The sequence below is a fragment of the Bactrocera neohumeralis genome, chromosome 4 (assembly GCF_024586455.1).
Source record: "Bactrocera neohumeralis isolate Rockhampton chromosome 4, APGP_CSIRO_Bneo_wtdbg2-racon-allhic-juicebox.fasta_v2, whole genome shotgun sequence".
NCBI lineage: Eukaryota > Metazoa > Arthropoda > Insecta > Diptera > Tephritidae > Bactrocera > Bactrocera neohumeralis.
Genome location: NC_065921.1, coordinates 20,511,822 through 20,533,537, shown reverse-complemented (window position 1 = coordinate 20,533,537; position 21,716 = coordinate 20,511,822). Strand labels below are relative to the sequence as shown.

Here is a 21,716-nt window from a genome sequence, read left to right as displayed (position 1 = left end):
TTTTTTGAACGCTTGATTATTGCAGTGAAGCAGAAAGAGAATTTGCATTTCTGAACGTGGTGCGCGTCATGGCCGAACAGGGCATCAGCGAAAACATCAAAAAACCGACAAAATTTAAATATGCAGCCAAATCAAAATACCGACAAATTATTGCTCAAAACACCGACAAACCAAAATATGCCGATTTGATCCTGAGCGTGTTCGTGGCCGGAGGCCGAAGGCCGCAGGGCCTCGAACGAACAACGCCACCTTTTCTTAATTCGTCGGTATTTTGATTTATCGGTGTTTTGATTTGTCGGTATTTTGAGTGTCGGGATTCTAAATTTCGAGATTTTGATTGTCGGCATTACGTTATACACCCGTTCTTTGTTAGTTTTTCTGACTTACCTGTGGCATTTGTGGTGACCGGTGCATCAGCTGTTTTATTGCTAACATCTGGCGTGAGTGCAGTTGGTGGCGGACCCCACTCGAAAGTTGCATTGATGGTCGTCGGCTCGTTGTCCACATTCGTCCAAGTTATTAAACCAGGCGTTGTTGTGGTTAACTCAATCATTGGTGGCTCGTCTTTAGGCGACTCCGTAGTCAAGGTCGGTGATTTTGGTGTGGTGCTGCTGATAGGTGCTTTTGTTGTTGTAGTGGTTGTTGTTGTCGTGGTTGTAGTGGTTCTATGCGGCTTCGACGTCGTTGGCTTTGACGTTGTTGCTTTCTGCGTTGTTGTTGTTGTTCTTGCTGTAGTGGTGGTGGTAGTGCTGGACGTTGTTGGTTTCGTGCGCGTTGTTGTACTGCTTGGACGCTTCGTTGTAGCTCGTGTTGTAGTGGGCGCAGCGGTTGTTGTTGTAGAAGTAGTTGGTGCCGGTGTCGTCGTTGAAGGGCCAGCGCCCGCACTTGGTTTGGGCGCCTTCACAATTTCTGCTGTTGGCTGGGGTCGTGGTCTGGGCGCATGAGTCGTTTGCGCCACTGACTCCGCTGGCTGTGGCACTTTGGTTTCTTGCACCGTGGTGGGGAACTCATCATTGTTTATAGTTGTAGCTGGTGTCGGTGTTGGACGACGATGCGTTGTTGCCACCACAGCACTGCCGGTTGTGGTGACATTCAATAAAATTGGTTTCACCGCTTCGTTGGCGTCGGTATCCACTGGCCGCCTGGTGGGTTTAGCGCTTGACGATGGACGTGGTTTTGTCTGTGGCGGTTTCCGACTAGTCGTCGGTCGTCGATTAATCAAAGGTCTAGGTCGCGTGGTAAATCTAGCCGGATCTGTTGGCTTAAGGGTGGTCGTTACAAACTGTGTAGGCACTTCGGTAGTTGTCGGCCGTGGTCGATAACGATTCGTGGTGTGTACTGGCCGTTGTGTGGTGGGCACTTCATCTAATTTGATATTACCCTCCGCTGCCGATGGCGTCGTCGTCTCTACAATCTGAAATGTGAAGAATTTCGGTGGCTGTGTGGTGACTTCCACTCGCGTAGCCAGTTGTGTGTTTGAAGTGGTGGTGAGCACAGGTCGCGTAACTGTAGTTTTGCGTCTTGGTGGTTTTATTGTTGTTGGCGCAACAGTTGGCTTCGCTGTGGTACGCACAACAAACTGTGACGTTTTCTGTGTGGTCTGCACTGGTGGACGTTTCGGTGCAGCAGTTGTGGTCAACTTAATTGGTTTTGGACTGTTCGTGGTTATGATGGGTGTTGTATCAACTTTGTCGTTGCCACTACTGCCATTAGTGCCGTAAAGGTGACTGTTTTGTTGTAAATAGCTCTGTGTTACATTCCTCACCGTTTCGCTAATACTGTTGCTGCTACTTTGTACTGTGTGGTGCGGTCCGGTAGTGGTGAGTTTGAACAGTGTGCTGGTAGGCAGTGTGGTCGACTCGTGGGGAAAATGTGAAATCGTATTCTGATCGATGCTATTGTCACTGATTTCGGGCGCGAAAAGTGCAGCGTCATCCTGGAGGAAACGTGAAAGATGAAAAATGGAATAAATTAATTTTAAATTGAAATTATAATTAAACTCCCGGGGTAAATGATATTTATAAAAAATGTATTTGACTAAGTTGGCTGGACTGCTTTTAATTACTATGCCAAATATGAGGGCGAACTGTCTACAGCAGCTTCTTAAGTCGGTACACCTCAGTAGTGCCTTGCGATTTTTACAAGGACTAAAAATTTCGAGCAGAGAATTTTGTCTAAAATTTTGTATTTTTAATAAAATTTCGTGTACGGAATCATTGGGAATGTTGGAAAAGGCTTACTGTGTCAGTTTCATCAAAGACGGTCGAGAGATCATTGAAGACATGCCTAGTTCTGGACGACCTTCGACCTCTTCAACTGATGACAATATTAAAAAATGGTTGAAATCGTCAGGCAAATGTTAGAGAGATGGCAAGAGAGCCCGACATCTCTCGCGAGTCCGTTTGAATATTTTGGTGGATATTTTGAGTATGAAACACTTTCTTTCTCGACTCGTCCCGATAACTCTGAATTCTTTTGAAAAAAGAGTACCCTAAACAGGTCTTTTTGGACGGAACCACGTTGTAATAGACAGAAGGCATGTATACAGTGCACTAGACGTGCGTAAATGTAGTGGACCAAATTTCAACTCGGACTCGGAAAATTCTACCACAAGATGTGGGGACTTAAAGAAGGTTTCAAGACCGCAGCATATTAATTTAAGAAACAAGAAGGTAATCTGGTTATCGAAGCTCAAAGCACACTAAGTTTATGGAGGGAACACCTCTTCCACCTCCTAAATGGCAGTAAAAGTGCGAAATTCGGAGTTGGTGGACCCGAAACCCCAACTGCTTATGATGGAATAGAAATTCCAATACATTAAAAGTATGAAGAGCATATGTCATAGCGGCCGAGCTATTCAAATACGGTGGCGAAGAATTGGCAAGGTGCATGCATCAGCTTTTTTACAGAATAGGGTAGGACGTAAGCACACGCTACGATAGGAATCTAAGTGTGCTCTGCCCTAGCCATAACAAGTGCAAACGGGAACCTCCAGTCTGCGCCAATTATCGTTGTCATGGAAGTGATTGGACCTTGTCATTGTGGTTTTAGGCCTTGTAAATCCTCTATAGCCCAGATATTCACCTTGCGCTAAATCTTCGATAACATTCTAGAAAAATAGATCGATACACAGCACCCTTTCATCGCTTTTAAAGCCAACTTCGACTGCACTTCTGAATTTGATATCCCTGCAAATTCTATGTACACGAAATAGTCGCTCGGTTCTTGAGATATCGACAGAAAATTTCGCACACACCCTACTTAATTACAATTTAAGTAGCTACTGGCTGCTTGTCGGAACCCCCTATATCAGATCAAAATAAAGTTAACGCATGAAAAATTATTTTATTCGAGAAGGGTATTATATGGCAGCATCCATGTAACCGAAGTTAACATTTTTTCTTGTTTTGTTAATTGCAAATAAAAATTAATTAACTGTACTCAAACTGTAATTAAGTATTTAAGTGTTTATTGAAGTTTGAATTATTTCGTTAAGTATTTCATTAAGTTATTTTGTTAAAAACTTAAGTTTTTAAGTATTTGGTTAAGTTCTTAAGTATTTCATCAAGTTATTTTATTAAAAGTTCTAAAGTATTTTGTTAAGTACTTAAGTACATATTTTCTTAAGTCTGACTTTAAATTTGTTTAAGTTCTTTGTTAAAGAATTTTATTAAGTTCTAAAGTTTTTTGCTAAGTTCTTAAGTATTTCATTAAGTTATTTTAATAAAAACTTAAGTTTTAAGTACTTGGTTAAGTTTTTATGTAAGTATTTCATCAATTTATTTTATTTAATGTTCTAAAGTATTTTGTTAAGTTTTTAAGTATTTCATTAAGATATTTTATTAAAAGTTTTAGTTGTTTGTCAAAGAATTTCATTAAGTTCTGAAGTATTTTGTCAAGTTTTTAAGTATTTTCTTTAGTCTGACTTTAAATTTGCTTAAGTTCTTTGTTAAACTAAAGTATTTTGCTAAGGTCTTAAATATTTAATTGAGTTATCTTGTTAAAAACTTAAGGTTTTAAGTGTTTGGTTAAGTTTTTATGTTTTTTCATCAAGTTATTTTATTAAAAGTTCTAAAGTATTTTGTTAAGTTCTTAAGTATTTCATTAAGATATTTTATTAAAAGTTTTAGTTTTTTTGTCAATGAAGTTTATTAAGTTCTGAAGTATTTGGTTAAGTTCTTAAGTATTTTCTTAAGTCTGACTTTAAAATTGCTTGGACTGCGCAAGATTAGGCCATTATTACAATATATTAATTTTTATTAATCCTTCTGTAAATATTTGCTTAGAAATATGCTTTTACCGATATTTACACATACTTAGCATATACTATTACACTCACCTTCAGCTGACAACATGAACCAAAATAGAAACGATCAATGCACGTGCCTAAATGTGTGCCATTCTGTTTAATACAATCGATGGCGAACATACAAACACCCGAGCGACCAGACTTTCGCACAATGCAGGGTAAATGTCGTATATTACGACCAGATTGAACTGTAAATGAACAAAGTAAAATATTTATTAAAATATTTTTTTATTTAAAAAAATTCATTGACAGAAAATTATTTAAAATAAAAATTAGCTTAAATAAAAATTAAAAAAAAAAAAATTAATTCAAAAAAGTAAAAATAGTAAACTTTTAAATAGAAAAAATTAAAAAGCAATAAAAAATAGAAATATTCAGTAGTGAATTTTTAACACACATTTTTTAACGGTGAAACGTTTTGATCGCTGATTTACATTTTTTGTTGTTGTTGTTATTTCTTTTTGTGTCTAAATCCAAACATAACCCACTTTATTCTAAACAAATACAAAAGTCCATGCAAATTGACGCATACATTAGCCTAACACTTGTTGTTGTTGTTATAATTGTAGTATTCTCATATTTACATTTTCCATACTTTTTGTTGCTGCTTTCTGTTTTGCGACTACACAATTTCCGTTGCTTCGCGCTACAGCTCCGACGCCTTCAATTTCAACGCCAATTTGAGCGACGCTCATAAACCGTTAGCTGTGTGTCTAAGCTGTTAACCGTTAGCATAAGTGAAAATGAACGAAGTGATCAAAGACGGAACGCAAAAACAGCTAAAAGATTCACCAAACAATCAACAGTTGGCAAGTTAAGTCGACAATGACGGCCATAAAAGCCTGGCGAAAGAAGCCATCAGCGATCGAATGTCATATTGGGCAGTACAAGAAACACATAGCAATGTGTGTGATTGTTGTTGTTGTTGCCAAAAATATATTTTATTGATTGTTGTGTGTATAAATTCATTGGCGTTCTTATTGGTGTTGCTTATAAGTGTGTGTAAATCGTGCGCTTGCGTGAATTCTGCTGTATATATAGATGTGTGTGTATGTGTGTATGGCGCTTTTCTGTGTCTTTCTATGCTTTCAAGCGCTATAATTATGACATTAAGGTGTAAATGTATTTCATTTCTTTCGTTTCGCTACTTTTTAATTATTTGTTGTAACTGTTTTGAAAAGAACTCTTCTGTGTCTGTGTGTGTTGCAAGTGCCTCACAAATACATATATACCATATTTATAGCACACATGTTTACATAATTCGCTATAGTCACGCAAAACATGAAAATATCGTGACATACTGCGGCAAGAAGAACAAAAAAGAGGAAGAGTCAGCGCGTCATGCAACTTATTGGCGTTGACTTCCAATTATTGTTGCTCGCAATTAGCAATAAATTGAGTTGTTCTCCAGCGCGACTCGATGAGTAAGAACTTTTTTCGTCTTCTTTTCATTTGGTCGGCATTCGAACGGTAAACTGATTGACTGCCTCTTGGCTTTCGATAAGCGCTTGTGAGGCGGTTACACACATATTTAACTGCGTATGTATGTGTGTAATAATTCTGTGTAATTTGAAGAAATATCGATAATAATAAAGCGCATTGTGTGCTTGTGATGTAATTTTCAGCAATTCTTTCATGTTCCAACATATACACTAGTACATTAATGCTGGTAGGTAAATGGGTATTTTTTCAGCAAAGAGAAAAGACTTAAGCAACGAACTTGTTGTGATTGTTGATATGTGGAAGAAAGTACTGCTCAATATTATGAAACTGTTTTTAAGTTATGAGAGCGCAATTCGAAAGACATTATGTCGCATATAATCTTCTTTTCACACACATAATTTCAAAGTAAAGTTGGAAAAATAGTTTATGTTGCGTAATATTTTTTTTACAATTTGTAGCAAGAAAAGTAGTTTTGCTTTCGTAGTTTAATGCTCTAAAATTTTAATTTTTAATTAGATGACTAACTTTCCTTAAGTTTTTATTTATGAACTCACTTAATATAAAATTTGAAACTATATTTTTTAACATGAAGTTGTGGAATCAATGACTAAAAATTGGTATTGAGTGCGAATTTATATTATTTTTATTGTTTTTAAAAATTTCGCAAGTTTGATTTAATTTCTATTAGTTATGTGTTTGACTTAAGAATTTTGTCAGGATTTTATATATACTTTAAGTAGTTATCAACAGTTATGTGCAGATTAATACTAAATGCCGGCGAAAGATAGTGAGACTTAGTAATTTTTAGGGCAACTTATGATTTCTGAAAAGAAAACCTAAAAATCTAATACAAGGTTGCCACATAAAATGAATTAAAAAAATAAAATTAAATTACGAACAGAAAAAATAACACAAATCATGCTTAAGCAGAGTTTTTAACAATCTCTAGAAAAATATTTTATGGAGATGCCACCTTGATTTATATTTTTTTAATAAGAAATAAATTTTACTATGGGAATAGAGATCCTCAAGGTAAAGAATTTTTACAACATTTAGAATAATTTTTTATTTACATAGATGCCACCTTATTTAAATTTTTATTTTTAATCATGATACTTGTCAATATTTCTGTAAATACTAAATGTTGGCGAAAAAAGTGAAACCAAGTCAACGCGCTTTTGTTATTTATAGGGCAATTTTTGGTTTCTGAAAAGAAAACTTGAAAATTTTATACAAAGTTGCCACATAAAATTAATTTAAAAAAATAAACTAAATTACGAACAGGCAAAAATAACACAAGCTATGCTTAAGCAAAGTATTTTAACAGTAATCCGTAAAAAATTATATAGAGATGCCACCTACATTTTTTATAAAAATAACTAAAATTTACTTTGGATATTAAGGTCCTCATGGCAAAGCATTTTTAAAAGCTTTAATAAATTTTTTTGGAGATGCCACCTTGTTTGGTTTTTTTTTGTTTTTTGTGAATCATGATACTTATCAACATTAAGTTTAATACAAAATGTCGGCAAAAGAAAGGGAAGCTATGTCAATGAGCTTTTGTCATTTTTAGACCAACTTAAAAATTAAAGAAAAATAAAAAAATTAAAAATTAAATTAAATAAAAAATTATAGAGATGAGCCCTTGATTTGCACTTTTCCTCCATTTCTTATAATAATTAAAATTTATTATTGATATAGAGATTCTCAAGACAAAGCATTTTCACAATCTTTAGTAAATTTTTTTTTGGAGATGCCACGCTGTTTCGATTTTTTTTTTTTTTTTTGAATCTGGATACATATCAACAATTCTGCACTTTTAACTAGGAGGGGAAGTTTTTTATAAATTTTTAGATAGGCTTGGACAGAAATAAGATTACCAGGTTTTCTAGTTCTTCCTTTGCTTCTCTTTAATTTAATATTAATCTCGCATTTCGGCTGCCTTAATTGTGTCGGCTGATAATTTGAACAATTTTTCCTTTCTGGGAAATTTTAAGTAAATAAAATCTCAAAATTAAAACTAAAATTTTTTTTTATTTACTTAAACCCATACATTTACCATCTGATCAAATTTGACCCGGACTGAGAATGTTCTTTCTCAGCTTTGATTTCAAACATATCTTTTATCACCTCTACTTCACGTCATTTTTGCAAAAGATTTAAGTCGTTTGGTTACCATTACACAGGCATTACACAATTAATACCCAAAACATTAACCGAAAGGAGATGATAAATGAGGCTAGATTTGACACGCTTCTCACCTAAAACGTTAACCAAAATGTGTTGAGTTCCTCTGCTATTTCTCTGATACCAATAAGACGAACTCCAATCTCTGTTTGTTTAACTTTTACGTTGTTTCCTCATTAACAGAAGTGGAGACCTAGCCAAATTTTATCAATTTTTATATGATTGTTCCGCGAAAATTTCTAATTTTTTTACAATATGGTAAAGAAATACAAAGTACAATATTATGCCAAAGCAACAAATATTTACAACTAGTGACATAACAGTAAAGTAAGTGCTAAGTTCACCGGCCTCATCGGCTTCTTGTCGCAAAAATAAGTTTTAGACAAAATTGTCTTTAATTGACTCAAAAAGAACTGCTTAATTTCATCAGAATTGCGCATACGAACATTGTTCCCAATTATATTTACAATTACATAATAACATAAACACACTTTACAGTTATACAATTCATACTACAGGAAAACATACATACATATGTATGTATGTACGCTGCGCATTCACTTAGAAAATATGCTAAAACTCCTATAATTTGACTCAACTGACCTATTAAACTATAATTGCCAAACAAATGCTTCACAATTTCTTTCTCCACATTTCAGTTGGCTTAATTGCTCAAATCCATTCCAACATATCATTTTAGTACCGTGACCAAGCCAACTGTGCATTTAGCATATTTGCAGTTGGAATATCTTCAGTCTTGCAACATTTTTGTTTCCACATTTGTTTCGCTTAGCTAAATGCAATATGCACATTCTGAAAGGCTTTCTTTGCACAATCGCCGCATTAATGTTGATCTGCCTCATGTAGCATGATATATGCAATTAAACACTTACATACATATGCGCATATCATCAGCAAAATGCGGCCGTGGAATGATAATTGGGTCAGTAAGATTCCGCTAATGCCAAAACCACAACGCAAACTTAATTGTTGGCAAATTAGATTTATTGCTGCCCAATAAGGAAATGAACGTGGCAAGATGCTAAATTAAAATGATTGATAAACTGAGTAAGAATTGAGAATTCATGCGAAGAGAATGCGCAGATAATAGAAATTGTTTGCTAATGCTTTTTTGATTACTTTGGGGAAATTATTTTAAAATGGTTAAGCAGACAGTAAAAATGGAAATATTATTAAGAAATTTCTTCGATTTAATAGGAATTTCAATATGAATATAGCTGGGATATGGTTAGAATAACATTGTCGAGTTATGAAAAAAAAATACTTTCAATATGTATTAATATAAGAAATCTAAACAATGTTATCATTACTACATTACTCAATCGCTTATCAACAGTTGCTTTAAAAAGTTCTGTCTACAATTTCCTTTTCTTCTAATTCCTTAAAAGCTTTTTCTTGTTTAGTGAAACAAGCAATTCAGACAATAGTGTTACGTACACTGTGTAACAGAGCAACCAAAAGGCCATAACATGACATAACAGCATTTGTTCTAATGCTCTTCACGAAATGTAGGTTAAGCCGTACGTGGTTTCGTGGTCACTGGCGTTGCTGGCAGCTCAGCTGTGGATTACAAGCAGCTTAAAGTCAACGACTGCGCATCACTGCGCTTATTGCTTGCCTTTGAGAAAATATTTGGAAAAACTCAATATTTTACATTAATCATATGTTCAGAAGTTACGGTACTCTTACTGCGTATACAGTTCTTGGAATTTTTAATTTTTTTTTATATTTTTTTGCACTTTATTTCAATAGCGATTTTTTCACAAAAATTGTTGACTTAACCTATTTGCAACCCTGCTAATACTTTTAAGTATTTTGTAGCTTATAACGGCTGTTTTTTGGAAGTGTAGTTTTCAATGTGGCAATACTGTTTTCGGAGTTGGTATTTTTGACAGCTGTTACTTGATTTGCATTCACTTTGGTTTGCCAATTCAAATGAACAAACTTAGTCCGGAACAACCAACGCGTCCAATATTCTGGCAACCTATTCGCCTAGCAGAGTCAGTAGTTCCATCATTCTCGGATCGGTTTCGCACCACGTTTACTCTAATGTATAATGCGCACTCTTAGGGCTGCCACACAGTTACGAAGATGCTATTGTTACTCTAGAGCTGTACCCATCGAGTTTATGAAAGTTTTTGTGGAAGAATCTTGGTTTCCGGACTTATAAATCCAATTCGTGCAAGAATTGAATCCGAATGACCACAAAGCGTGTCATATTTTTCTGAATGGTTCCAAAACGAGTTGGCCACCGATGCCAATTAGCACAAGAAACTTTTGTTCAGCGATGAAGCACACTTTTGATTGAATGCGTACGTTAATGTCGCTTCTGGAGTGATGATAATACACAAGACATTGTTGAGAAGACGTTATATTCTCATAAAGTCACTGTATTCGTATCGTGTGCTTTATGGGCAGAGGGAATCATTGGTCCATATTTCTTAAAAAATGAAGCCTGCCATAATGTTACAGTCAAAGAGAAGAGCTATATAGGCATGATCAATAACTTTTTCGTTCCTGAATTGGAGGATGTTGACTTAGACGACCTTTTAGCTCCAACACGCCATGCAGCCAACAAATAACAAATTTATTGAAGGAAACTTTAGTGAGCGTCATGCGACCCCAATAGCTGTTAAAAGTGGTAGAAAATAAAGTTTCAGTCTCAAATTTGAGAAGCAGCTAGTTCGAAATAGCAAAATAACAAGTCTTTATTTTAATAATAAGTTATATTTTTGGTTATAACATTAAATTATATGCGTTATATAATTCTTGCAAAACACACCCTTCATATTTCAATGAAAATTTAATTCGAAGAATTTCTAGAAGGTACTATGTACAAAAACAATTTGGTCGAGTTGTATTTAGTGTTTTTACTTAAAGGGCATATGTTGGAGAGAAAGCGACAAGAGAGCTCGACACCTCTCGCGAGTCCGTACGACTAATTTTGATTGATATTTTTTGGGTGTAAAACGCGTTCTTGCTTGACTCGTCTCGATAAAACAGAATTTTTTTCAAAAAGTGTACGATAGTGACTGAATTCAAAGCCAAAATCGCAATGAATACCATCGATCAACCACTGTATCCACCAGATTTAGCTCCGTGTGATTTTTTTCTTGTGCCCCGAGATGAAATTGTCGTTCCGTAGAATCTTTTTTCATTGAATCGAAGAGACAAAATAAAATTCGTTGAAGAAGCTGAAGCCCATCCCAAAAAGTGCTTATGAAAAGTGTTTCAGGGACTGCAAAAATTGTTTGCATAGCATGATTACAACTGGTGCTTATTACTTTGAAGGCGACAGAATAAATATTTATGAATAATTATAAACTCTGCATTTTATTTACAACTTTTTTGTCACAATGTATACTTCTATTGAAAAAAAAAATATTAACTTCCAGAAACTGACAAACTAACAACTACAAAAATAAAAAACAAAACAGTTATTTTATTGCTCGCTGAATGAAGTTTTCTAAGTATTGAGAACTATTGAAATTGCTCAATCAAAAAAAAAAAGACCGCCATCTGATTTTCTAAACTTTAATCAAAACTGTTCTATAAAAGTCCAATAAAAATCATTCAGCATTCATTCATTTTTATTGCCATCGCATTAATCAGTGTATTACCGTAACTATCCTGCAATAAGCTTTTCTTTTTCGTATTTTGGTCAAAATGTAGGCCTCTATCAAGCAATTAAGCTACGAAATCCAAAAAGAATCAGACACAAAATATTTCCCTTTCACTTGGTTGTCGTGGTTATTGTTGTTGCTTGAAAGCCAATTACTCATTCCTGCCACAAAAGTGGTACATGCGGTGGCCACCACCATTCACCACCTTAAATTGAACTCGTTGCGGTGGTCAAATCAACGCGCCCGATTTCTATGCACCAAAATAAAAAAAAAAAAACAAAAAACAAAAAAAAAATAATATATTGATAGATATGTGGGTATACTATAGAGATATTCTCACTTGCCGCGACTGTCGGCGCTCGAGTCAATTACTTGAATGCAATTATCTGATCACTTTCATGAAAGATTTTTCATCAACTTGATTTCCTTTTGATGTATTTTTTCCCCTCAGTTCTGCGTTGCTTGATTTTGAATTTCCTTTACTTTTCCCGTATTGCTTGTGTGTGGACAGTCGTGATTTGAGTTAGCCGCCGTGGCTGGCAACGAGGTCGCGCGCCAAGCTTTTGTTGTGAAGAAAAGCTGTAAAAGAACACGCGGCCTCACACATAGCGCGCTGTGCTTGTGCGTTTGCTTGCTGCACGGCTGTTGTTTATGGACAAGCGCAAGTTGCCTGCATCGCTATGGTTGTTGGTGGCTGTTAGTTGCTTGTGATATTGCCCATTTTTATAGCGACATTCTCTCCATTTGTTGTTGTTGTTGCTAATGCTGCTTGTTGCCTGTTGCTGCTGACCTCAATTGCTTTTGATCGCCTAATAAGAAAGTATTTGCCATTTCCTCCTTGTGGTGGCTGGTGGGTTTCACCAACAACGCGCTTGGACACCACAAGTTGTTTGGTGTGTATTTTCTTTAGCTTTTTGATTTATGTGATTCTTGAAATTTTCAGCCAAGCATACACTTCTGTGTTTGTGTGTGTATATATTTGTGTATTTTATTAATTTTCACTCGCTACTGTCTTTCTAATTTATCATCCAGCGCTTCATGCATATTCCGTTGCTGTGTGCTGTCTCTCATCAATTTCACTGCCTTCCGCTTTACGCATCTAAAGTCTGTATTTATTTATGCCACCGCCGTGCCGCCAAATTATATGAATCAAAATAAATAATTTATAATGAGCATAAAACTCACACCGGCAATCAGCGACCAGCGGCCAGCGACCGGCAACCGACTTGAAGGAAGTGTTAATTGCATGCAAATTAATCACTTTTTTATGCGCTTCTTGACCTATATTCAGTGTAGATTCTATGCGCACGCATCCGCTGGCTGAGTCTCGTAAAAATTGCTATTAATTTGCTCTGTCATTGCACGAATTCGTGTCTTCACTTGTCAGCTTGGTTTGCTGTATGTGGGCGCTTATATGTGTATGTATATATATTTATAAATGTATGTATGTTTGTGCGTGTGTCTGTCTCTAACCAGCATTTCTGCATCCTTTTCATCACTTTCATTTAGACTAGCCAACACTTTTTCGACATTTCCAACAACTTACTATACTTGCTTTCTTGTTCGAGTTCGTCGCTTAAGTCTTTTGTGCGGTTGCTGATTGATGCCCGCAGAACAAAATGAAAGTTTTGCATACAATTTAGAAAATGTGGCGTATATAAGAAATGTTTCCTGTCACAGTTTCCGACATGAATTTTTATTGTTTCCTACAACAACAACAAATAGGTGTGAGACTTTTCAGCGCTGTCTGCTAAAACCCAACAGCAATCATTTGACAAATGACGCTTATTCTGGAGCATTTTTTGTGTGGTTATGGGGAAAATATCTATTAAGAGCACTATTAATTTAATAAACAAACGATAATGTGGGTCAGTAGACAGTTTTTGTTACAAAAAATATTTAACTAAATGACTCAAAGATAAATAATTTTAATGAAGAAAAAAATAAAAATTTATATGACAAAATTTCTAACTGCGCCCACTATTAGCAGTCAGCTATGCTAAAAAAAATATAAAACTAAATGACTCTAAGATAAACAATTTTAATTCAGAAAAAATTTAGAAAAATATTTTTAAAAAATTTAAAAAAATTTTAAAATATAATCAAAATTTATCTCACAAAATTTCCAGCTACGCCCACTATCTACAACAAATTATTGCCCATTTCTCATACAAATCACCGACACGTGCAACCAGCTTACACAAGAGACTCACCAAGTTTGTACGTGAGAGAAAGTGAACCAAATTCTATGACTACAAATAAGCAAATCTTCAGCTGTATAAGCATTTAGTAGTGTCACATACACTCCAAATAGTTTACTACTTACTCACAAGTAGCTGCTTATATATTACTAAACCCACACACACACCCTCTCTTAATGCTTATCACTCATCACACATAGCTCATTTGCTAACGCTGATGTCAACTACCTCATTAAGATAATCGCTGACAATGCTTTTGCCAACAACAATAACAAATTTAAAAGCTTCAAAATCCGCAGACAGCAACAACAAAGAACTTAAATAAGCATTTAATGAGTTTGAAGTTGTTTTTGTTGTGGTTTTTGTCTGGGTTTTAACTACAAAATTTGTCGAAACCGTTGTTTTAAAAAAGAAAAACCAAAAATACTTGTTTTACCCACTTTTACTGTGTTGTGGCGGTGGAATGAAAGCGTTTCTTCTGGCACATCGTGATTACAAAGAAATTTACTTCAGCTGCTGGTCAGCTGAGCTCTTGGTGTGTAAATTGCTTCTGGGAAATGCGGGTGTAGCCGGATGCGACTGTAGATATGAATTTGTATGGACAGCTATATATGCTTATAAATACGCACGTTTGTGTTTGGTGAGAGTAAAAAACGATTCCTAAAGTCTTCATAAACAATCAACCAAAGTGAAAGTATCATTTTAATAGGAAATCAAAATGAAATTTCCTTTTCATTTGACAACTGAATTCTAAAATTAATTGCTAAATAGTAAATGACTCGAAATGTTGGAAAATTGATTCATATTTGCCAATTTAATCAACTCCGCATACAAATTTTCGCGTCTCCCTATTGAGTAATGTAGGAACCCTGAAAAATGGCCTCAGAAAATATCCGCCTATTTACCTAACCTATTGAATATTATATATGACATCTGGTAAATAATAAATAACTGTGAATTGTGCACATGTATTTGACCTTTAATTTTATTAAGAATTATGCCCTTAATTTTATAAATTTCCAAACTCAGTATGCTTTGCCGCGATAATCAATATTTTGGGGCAATTTTCATTGTACAATTCTTAATGACTATTAAATGTGTTTAATTTTATTAAAAATAGAAATAATTGGCTACAATATTTGCATACTCGCTTATGACATCCAAACTAAAATCTACATGTAACACCTTAACTACTTCGGAAAGCAAAAAAAAGCAACTTTTATATTTGATAGTATTTATATATTAGTGGGCTCAGCTGTCAACTATTCGAATTGCCGAAAATGGCTTTGCTATTGATTTATTCAGCTTTTAGCATAGCGTCATGAAGGATTTGGAACTTCAGTACACAAATGAAGCAAATTCGATGATTTGAAGACATTTGTCATCCGCTGAGATACTTTTATGACACTGAGACAGTTAACAAATGATGCAATGTTGGGAGAATTTTTCTTCTTTACTTGCTTAACTGCGTTTATGCGATTATAGCCGAGGTAAAAGTGGGAGAATTATTATGCGATTAACTAGAGCTCACATATATTAGCTAATCTTCATTTTGGTAGAGCTCAGTCTCAATGAATTTTATATTGTTTCTACCGATATACCAAAACGGTTGATGTGCTAACTGTGAGGCTATTTAGAGCGAGCAAAAGCGAGTTAAAATGATCTTAGCAATCACATGGATAATTAGACAACTACTGACACAGCCGATCAGACAATATAAAAGTAACAAGAAAACGGAAAAGCCTTCTATGAAGTCAAATATGAGTCTCGCAATCACTGGCAAATGAATAAACGAAAATACACAACCACGTCTCGTTTCATTAACATTCAATACTATATTTTAAGGAAACGAAGACACCCTATCATATGTAAAAACAAGCAAACTTACTAGTATTTTAATTTTGACCTTCTCTCAGTCAAAGAATTGGCGTGGTGCAAACGTTGAGACTGTGCAAATGGTACACCAGCCATAATTGGCGGTTTAGAGGGGTTTTGTAATGTGTTGGAAGGAATTGTTGGGGTAGTTAACGCACAGAAATGGTCACTATTGGCCGAAAGGATAGGAATTGTGTGTCATCAGTACACCGCCAGGCAATAATAATACAGCAATAATGACTCAACAGCAGCTCTGGAAGCCTGGCTGGAACATTCTTATGCGTCCTTATAGTCCGGACTTACCAAAATAGTTTCAATATGCATAAATTTATCAAACAAAATTTTGTATATTTCATTCAAGTCGAATCATTCTAACTATGCTAAATAAATCACTAAACTTAAAGCAAAAATAAGTGAATTTTCGTTCCTAGACTTTATGTTATAGAAATTGAAATGGAATCGTTGGAAAGTAGTAATCATATTATTTTCGCCATTTTCATTATTCAAAGGAATATCCATTGCCTTTGGAACGACGGTTGTGAGGTAATGGCAAAGTTTAAACCGATGTTTGATTTCTGCCAAATTTTAAAAGCAATGTGGTGAGAAACCGAAGCTTACTGTCATGTGGAGTATTGGTTTTTGAATAAGCCCATTTATTATTACTTAGTTATAATTGTTAATGGATTTCCAGTTACTATTTTTTATTTGTTCTCTTGCTTGCCAGAAAGTTCTACTGTGAAAACGAAGATCAGAAATCGCAGATAGCTTTCATTACATAAGGAAAGAAAAAAACAAAATCTACTCTTTTAACAAACTATCCTACTTATTACATTGTGACAAAAAAGCAACCTGAAACTGTAATTAACTTGCTTACTGATACTTAAAAAAAATTATTTTTTGAGTTAGTAGGATTGTCCTTAATTACTATGCCAAATATGAGCGGCATCTGTCAACCAGTGTGTTTATGCGTTGCGATTTTTACAATGGATAAAATATCAAGACAAAGAATTTGTCTCAAATTTTGTATTTCTAACCAAATTTCGTGTACGGAATCGTTGCGAGTGTTGAAAAAGGCTTGCGGCGATTCAGTTTTAAAGCACAAGTCTACAAAGCCTTCCAAGATGGTGGAAAGATCGTTGAAGACATGGCTCATTCTAGACGACCTTCAACCTATTCAATCGATGCAAATATTTAAAAAAGTGAATGATATGGTGCTTGAAAATCATCAGGCAAGTGTTAGAGTGATGGCAAGAGAGCACAGCATCTCCAGCGAGTCCGTTCGAATGATTTTGGTGGACATTTTGGGTATGAAATACGTTCCCGTGTCAGTCGATCGAAGAGATAAAACAAAATTCGCTGAAGGAGCAGCAGGCCATCTCAAAAAGTGCTTATGAAAAGTGTTTTGAGTACTGGAAAACCCCTTGGCTTAAGTGTATTACATCTGGTGGGGATTACTTTGAAGGCAACAAATTAAATATTTTGCGTTTTATTTATCAAATATGCATTTTTATTTAAATTCAAACGAAAAATTTAAAATTCTTATAAAGCAACCAGTTTTCTATATCAAATGCATAACTTCTATTCAAATTATTTTTATTTCCATAATTATTATTTTTCTATAAGTGAACACTTATATAACCATGTTCCATGCAATTAAGAATTCTTCTCTAAGATATGGATGCATAAAAGCGCTGCTAGAAACTAGTTCTAATTACTTGAGCGCAGGAAATCCGCTGCGAGCAATAAATGTCACAGCATGAGTAACGTAGACGTCGTTTTGTTTTTCTAACTAAGAAAGCAGTGAAGCTGTAGCCGGTTGGCTGACTGACTTTCATTGCTTAAATATAATTATTGCATTTATTTAGTTGGGTAAGCTGCCTTATCTATTTAACTAAGTATGCCTTTAGCCACGGAAGAGGCGGTTCATTGGCATCTAAAACACTGGAGAGATGCAAGCAACCCGCTAGATGGTAGAGCTTTTTAATTACACGCATAGAAAACGAGTTTTTTGTCTAACTCTCTTTCCACTTTTTCCCAGATAAGCTAAGTAAAGCTAAGCTAACAGAATTTAAATAATTTAAGTAGAATGTATAAATATGTACACATATGCATATGTATGGATGTGTGTGATTGGGTATGTATATATGTATATGTATATATGTATGTATGTCATTTGAATTTTGTTGCGTCTTATCTGGACTAAAGTAAACATTTTAGGAACTCGAAAGGTTTGTTCACCCAGTTTTCAGTTTAGTAAAACTTTTTCATGTAATCACAATAGCTATATAATAATATATATGTACATATATAAATGCAACTATGTGTGCTATGCTGCTACTCACACTGTGCTAAACTCGGATTGTCGACGAAGACGGGCGTCGCCTGTGCTGGCGTTGCGCTGTCGCTGAGCAGCAGCAGAAACGCCAGCAGCGGCAGCAGTGGCAGCAGCGTTGCGGCAACAGCTTTTAATGTTTGCCATAGGTTTGTATTGTTGTTGTTGCTTTTGTTGGGATGCAGGTGTTGCGCTTGCTGTTTTGGCTGCGTTGCGTCGCTCGATGAATTCGCTGCTGCTTTCATCTTTTCTCTTGTTGTTTTTGTGTCGCAAGATGGTGTTTTTGCTGCTGATACTATTTTGTTTGCATTATTTGCACTATATTTACTTGACATGCTTGAAGTTGAATTCCTGTTTGTCGCGCTCGACGTAGCGGTGGCTGCTGTGGCATGCGCAGTTGTGTGACAGGCAGGCGGTGGAAAAGCGGCCGGTTTTATTTGACGTATTGTGCCCATCTGAAAGAGTTGTGTAGAAGAGGAAGTGTGATTTAAATGATTGTTGATTTTTTAGGTATTCAATAAAATAGAAATGAGGAGACTTTGCAAAGGTCAAGATTTAAAATTTTTTTTATTTCTAAAATTTTTTGGAGGTGTTCCTGTTCAGTTTCATAGAAGTTTGGGTACTAAAAAACTATTACAAAAAATGTTGAAAACTGCTCGGAATGATTGCCTTTAGTTTGATTATAATATTAGTTGTAATTAATTAACCCGTTGTGCATCAAGCCGGGTCAAATTGACCGCAATCACTTTTCTGCTGTTTTTGTATATTTCTTTAGAAAATGATATTACTTAAACAAAACTAATTTTTGGAAATTTTTTAAGCCAATGAAAAAGTTAAATTTTTTTTTTTGAAAGTTTTTGTGCCATAAAAAAATTCTAAAAACTTTTTTGGAAATTTTTTTAGGCCAATGAAAAAGTTAAATAAAAAATTTGGAAATTTTAGATATTAGACTTTCGTAAAAAATGAAAAAGTTAAAATTTTTTTTTGGAAATTTTTGTGAAATAAAAAAACTCTAAAAACTTTTTCGGACATATTTTTTTGAAAATGAAAAAATTAAAGAAAAATACCTAAAATTTCAAAAAAATTTAACACTCTTATACATAAGATTTCCAAAAATATATTTTTTTTACACATTGTCATACCTAAAATTCCCAAAAATATTCTTTTTTTTTTAATATTTTCATTGGCCTAAAAAAATTCTAAGAAAAAATTCCAAACAATTTATTTTGAATTTTCAATTAACATCTTTGAATTAAAACACAAAAAATTAATTTTGGGAATTTTAGGTATTTCAATGTCAAATATTACACTGTCACATCTAAAATTTGCAAAAAAAAAAATTTTTTTTGTAATTTTTAAAGATGTTTGTGTCACTGGAATTGTAGCCATAATTGCATAATTAACTCACCATTATTATGTTTTGCGTGTATTCTCATTTAAAATATTAATATTATTTTTTCCGATATTTCTAGAGAAAAAATTACACAAATTTCAAATTTTCATTTTCAAATTGATTTTCCATTCCAAACCTTTCGAAAAGAACTCCACATAAAATTGAAATTTATTTTATATAATCCAAAAAATAAATTCCTCTTTCATACATCACAACCAAAAAAACAAAAACTAAAAAACAAGAGAAAGTAACAGAAATGGAAAGCAGAATCCGTAAACAAAAATCTCCAAGAATGGAACACGCCTTAAATACACGCGCCAATAGTTCGCCGATGTTTTGTTCCCGTGCGAAAAGCGAAAGTTGCTAATGACATTAAAAAAGCCACACTTCAACTGAGTGAAAAAAAAAATTAATAAAAAAGCAACAATAAAATGCTAATAAGCAACAAAGTGACTCGCGAAATGCAAAAACTTTCATTCTGACCTAATATTGTCTCAAAATAAATACATCAAATATATATAAATAAACTTGTATAAATGAGAAATAAATGCAAAACATTTGCTCGCCGACTTGCTGTGACTGGCGCTGTTTGTAGCTGACTGCCGTCATAGGTCGTGCTCGCACTACAGCTGGTGTCAGTCGGCAAGCGTTGGCCTCATTATGGCAGTCACCGCTGACTGGCACTGAGAGTGGGAACGACAACAGCACGTTAACAAGAACAACAACACTAGCAGCACCGGTAATCTGCAGTGGCATAATTTGTTTACTTGCCGTAGATGGGGGAAGATAAGATCTGCTTGGCAGATTACGAGTATGCCCCGTAAACCAATTGATTGATTTTATAAATAAAAACGAATACAAAATTGATATTCAGTTGTCTGCCTTCTAAATCGAGTTATCTGGTCACCAGAATCATAGTTTTACACAAACACACCAATCACTATTAAACTCGAGTTTAGAGTTAGTGTGACTTTAATATAAATAAAGCGATTTGAAGCATTTCTTTTTAATTGTGAATTTTATGTTTAGTAGTTTTTAATTAAACTCAAAAATTATAATTAAACTCGTGTTTAAGACACTTAGTGGACTTTTCAAAACAAGCGCCAAAAAAGTAGAGTTCAAGGCGAAAGTACACCTGTTGTCTACTTTAAGGCTTTAATTAGTGTTTAATGCTAAATACCGAAATCGTAAATAAACTCTAGTTTAAGTAACAATAAGAGCTTAACTAAATTAATACCAAAAAGTAGTGTTTAAAGAGATTATAATTATTTTTTTACGATTTTGTATTATAAATTTAAAAAACTACCGAAACTGTAATTAAATACGATTTTAAGATAAAATATAAATTTGTTTAATCAAACACGTAAAATTATGCTCCGAAGTGAATTTTGTTTGAATTTCCATTTTAAGTAGTGTTTAATGTTAAACACCTCAATTAAACTCGAGTTTAAGGTACAATATAATTTTTTTAATGAAACATCCAAAAGTATGATTTGAACTTTTGTGAATTTTTAATTTCAATTTTAAGTAGTGTTTAAAGTTAAACACCACAATTAAACTCGAGTTTAAGGTGCAATATAAATTTATTTAAACAAACACTCTCAAATATGCTTTGTAGTGAATTTTGTTTCAATTTTGAATTTAAATTTTAAGTAGTGTTTAATATTAAACACCTAAAGTTGTAACTAAACTCGAGTTTAAGGAAAAATATAAACTTATATAAATAAGCACCGAAAAATAGACTTTAATAATTTTTTTTATATATTTTGTACCTAAGTTGTGAGTAGTATTTAATGCTAAACTCGTTTTAGTGTTTAATGTTAAACTCGAGTTTAAGAAAATTTTTTTTATCTAAAAAAACACCGAAAGGCATGCTTCTAAGTTATTTTTAAGCAGTGTTTAATGTTAAACACTATACATTTAGCTAAACTCGAGTTTAAGAATAATTATTTAATTAATGAAATTATCGAAATTAACGCCGAAAAATCGTTTTTTTTTTTCTTAAACACCCAATTAGTAATTAAACTCTAGTTTGTGGCTTAGAACTTAGTTATATTAGCGGCTTTCATTAAAGAATTATTTAAATATTTTTGCAATTGCAATTCACTAAGCGCACGCTACTTCTATTATACCAGTAATAAATAACCCACGGTGCTAAAATTTAAATTTACTTTCTCTAAAATTAAAATTTAGCTCATAAAAGGACATTCACAAACATTTAGAGTTAGCAACTCTCGAAGCTATGCTGTGCTATGTTTTTAAAAGTTAGACCAACACTTTTGGCTTACTGTACCTAATCTCTCAAGAATGCATTCATTACTTTCGCTTTGCA

General features: G+C 34.1%; 1 protein-coding gene across 1 annotated transcript in view; it reads right to left on the bottom strand.

Moving 5' to 3' along the window:
* Positions 1-18,446, bottom strand: part of LOC126755446 (serine proteinase stubble) — a 33,356-nt gene extending 14,910 nt beyond the window's left edge. Inside the window, exons 1-4 of the mRNA XM_050468023.1 lie at positions 18,282-18,446; positions 18,002-18,236; positions 4,340-4,497; positions 388-1,936 (exon numbers count right to left, since the gene is read on the bottom strand). Coding sequence (XP_050323980.1) covers positions 388-1,936; positions 4,340-4,497; positions 18,002-18,236; positions 18,282-18,446 — 2,107 coding nt within the window. The remainder of the gene's footprint in view (positions 1-387; positions 1,937-4,339; positions 4,498-18,001; positions 18,237-18,281) is intronic.
* Between the last annotated feature and the right edge of the window lie 3,270 nt (positions 18,447-21,716).